Source organism: Vollenhovia emeryi, unplaced genomic scaffold, assembly GCF_000949405.1.
Source record: "Vollenhovia emeryi isolate VEMERY1.0 unplaced genomic scaffold, V.emery_V1.0 DF939853.1, whole genome shotgun sequence".
Classification (NCBI taxonomy): domain Eukaryota; kingdom Metazoa; phylum Arthropoda; class Insecta; order Hymenoptera; family Formicidae; genus Vollenhovia; species Vollenhovia emeryi.
In genome coordinates, this window is record NW_011966513.1 from 6456 (window position 1) to 8881 (window position 2426).

The 2426-nt window shown below is 41.1% G+C and overlaps 1 protein-coding gene across 1 annotated transcript in view; it reads left to right on the forward strand.

Annotated features, from left to right (window-relative positions):
* The window catches only part of LOC105556672 (uncharacterized protein K02A2.6-like), a 13834-nt gene that overhangs the window by 2460 nt on the left and 8948 nt on the right, over positions 1-2426 (forward strand). The window contains exon 2 of the mRNA XM_012003766.1: positions 1-2426. Coding sequence (XP_011859156.1) covers positions 1-2426 — 2426 coding nt within the window.

Below are 2426 nucleotides of genomic sequence, written 5' to 3' on the forward strand. Positions count from 1 at the left end.
GATAAAACCGATACATATATAATTGATGCGATTATTGATTCGGGTTCTCCAATTAGTTTAATTCGGAATAGTATTATCGAAAATGAAGTGTGTTCTCCGGTAGATACGGAGACGAATCAATTTTGCGGCATAAACGGGACGCGACTAGAAATTCTAAAAATGTTTGATAGCAATGTCGAAATAAAAGGTGTCCGTACACCTGTGAGATTTTATACTGTGCCAGATAATGCGATGGCATACAAAGTATTACTGGGTAGAGACTTTATAGCGTGTCCGACCTTGCGTATCACACTCGGTGATACTGTCGAAATTGAAAGTATCGCGGAAGAGAACGCGAAGCAAGTGTTGAACGTCGAGATTAGCGGGAATTGTCAGAACCGTGATGAATTACAGATTAATCCTGCGATAGGTCGTGATAATTTAGCGAAAATTAATGAACTTTATGAGTCGTGTTATGTTCAGAATTTTCACGCGGAAAAATGTGAGCCTGATTTTGAGATGAACATTGCGGTGAAGCACGAGCAGCCTATAAGTTCGCGCCCGCGTAGACTCTCATTCGCGGATAAAGATACCTTGCGGAAAATGTTAGACGAGTTGCTGGAAAGGAAAATTATTCGCCCCAGTAATTCGCCATATGCGAGTCCGATAGTGCTAGTACGGAAAAAGACCGGTGGTCTTAGGCTATGCATAGATTACCGCGAATTAAATAAAATTACAATACGTGACAACTTCCCAACGGAGTTGATTGAAGATAATCTTGACTGTCTACAAGGAAAGAAATACTTTACTATGCTAGATTTGAAAGATGGATTCCATCATGTGAAAATGCACGAGGCATCGATTAAATTCACTTCGTTTGTGACACCGTTAGGTCAATATGAGTATTTACGAATGCCTTTCGGTCTGACTAATGCTCCGCGCGTGTTTCAACGTTTTGTTCATCAGGCATTTGCACCGCTCACACGAGAACACAAGATATTACTGTATCTGGACGATATTATGGTCGCGACGGAAGCGCTGGATGAGCATATTGATATCTTGTCCGAACTATTTACGTTAGCTGGTAAGAATCAGCTGCAATTCCGTTTAGATAAATGTTACTTCGCGCAAACAGAAGTTAGATACTTGGGATATTGCGTTAATGAGCATGGAATACGCCCCAGTGACGAAAATATAGAGTCCGTTTTAAACTATCCTATTCCGCGGAATGTAAAAGAAGTGCATCGGTTCGTTGGTCTCGCGAGTTATTTTCGCCGATTTATCCCTAAGTTCTCATTGTTGGCTAAGCCATTATTTGATTTAATAAAGAAAAACGTTGTTTTTAATTTCGGTACTGCAGAAAACGACGCGTTTGAGACTCTGAAACGTCACTTGGCGAGTAAGCCTGTATTAACTATGTATTCATCGCGATTGGATACCGAATTACATTGTGACGCGAGTGCAAGCGGATTTGGCGGGATATTGCTCCAAAAGCAAGACAGTGGTTTGTGGAAGCCTGTTTCTTTTTGGAGTCAGCGGACTACTCCGACCGAGTCTAAGTATCATAGCTATGAATTAGAATGTCTAGCTGTGGTATACGCGCTGAAACGGTTTCACGTATATTTGGCGGGGCGGAAATTTCGGATAGTCACAGACTGTGATAGCTTTCGTCTCACGCTGGATAAAAAAGATATTAATCCGCGGATATCTCGTTGGGCATTATTTCTACAAAATTATAACTACGAAATCGTACACCGTCCAGGTAAAAGGATGAGTCATGTTGACGCTTTAAGTAGGTGTCACAGCGTATTAGTACTAGAAGGCAGTACATTCGAGCGAACGCTATCTATCTGTCAGGATAGAGATACGGATATTCTCAGAATTCGCGATCAGCTTGAGAAAAGTGAAATGAAATACTACGAATTACGCGACGGTCTCGTATACCGGAAAGATAAAAACAAAAAATTGTTGTTTTATGTGCCGCGTTCAATGGAACCGAATGTTATTAGGACTTGCCACGATGACATCGGACATGTCGGTATCGATAAAGTTATTAAGAGCATTGTAACGGTCTATTGGTTTCCTAATATGAGGGAAAAAGTAAAAGAATATATTGGAAATTGCCTGCGATGTGTAGAGTTCTCGCCATTAAGCGGAAAAGCAGAAGGTTTCCTGCATAGCATTCCAAAAGAGGAATTGCCGTTCGTGACAATACATATAGATCATATGGGCCCCTTAGAAAAAACGGGAAAAGGATACCGTCATTTGCTCGTTGTCATCGACGCATTCACTAAATTTATTAGAGTCTATCCATGTAAAACCACAGCGTCGGAGGAATCTGTGAAATGTCTGCGAGAGTATTTCCGAGCGTACAGTAAACCGAAGCGTCTAATCTCTGATAGAGGCACTTGTTTCACGTCGGATGCTTTTAAAGAATTTTTAAAGAG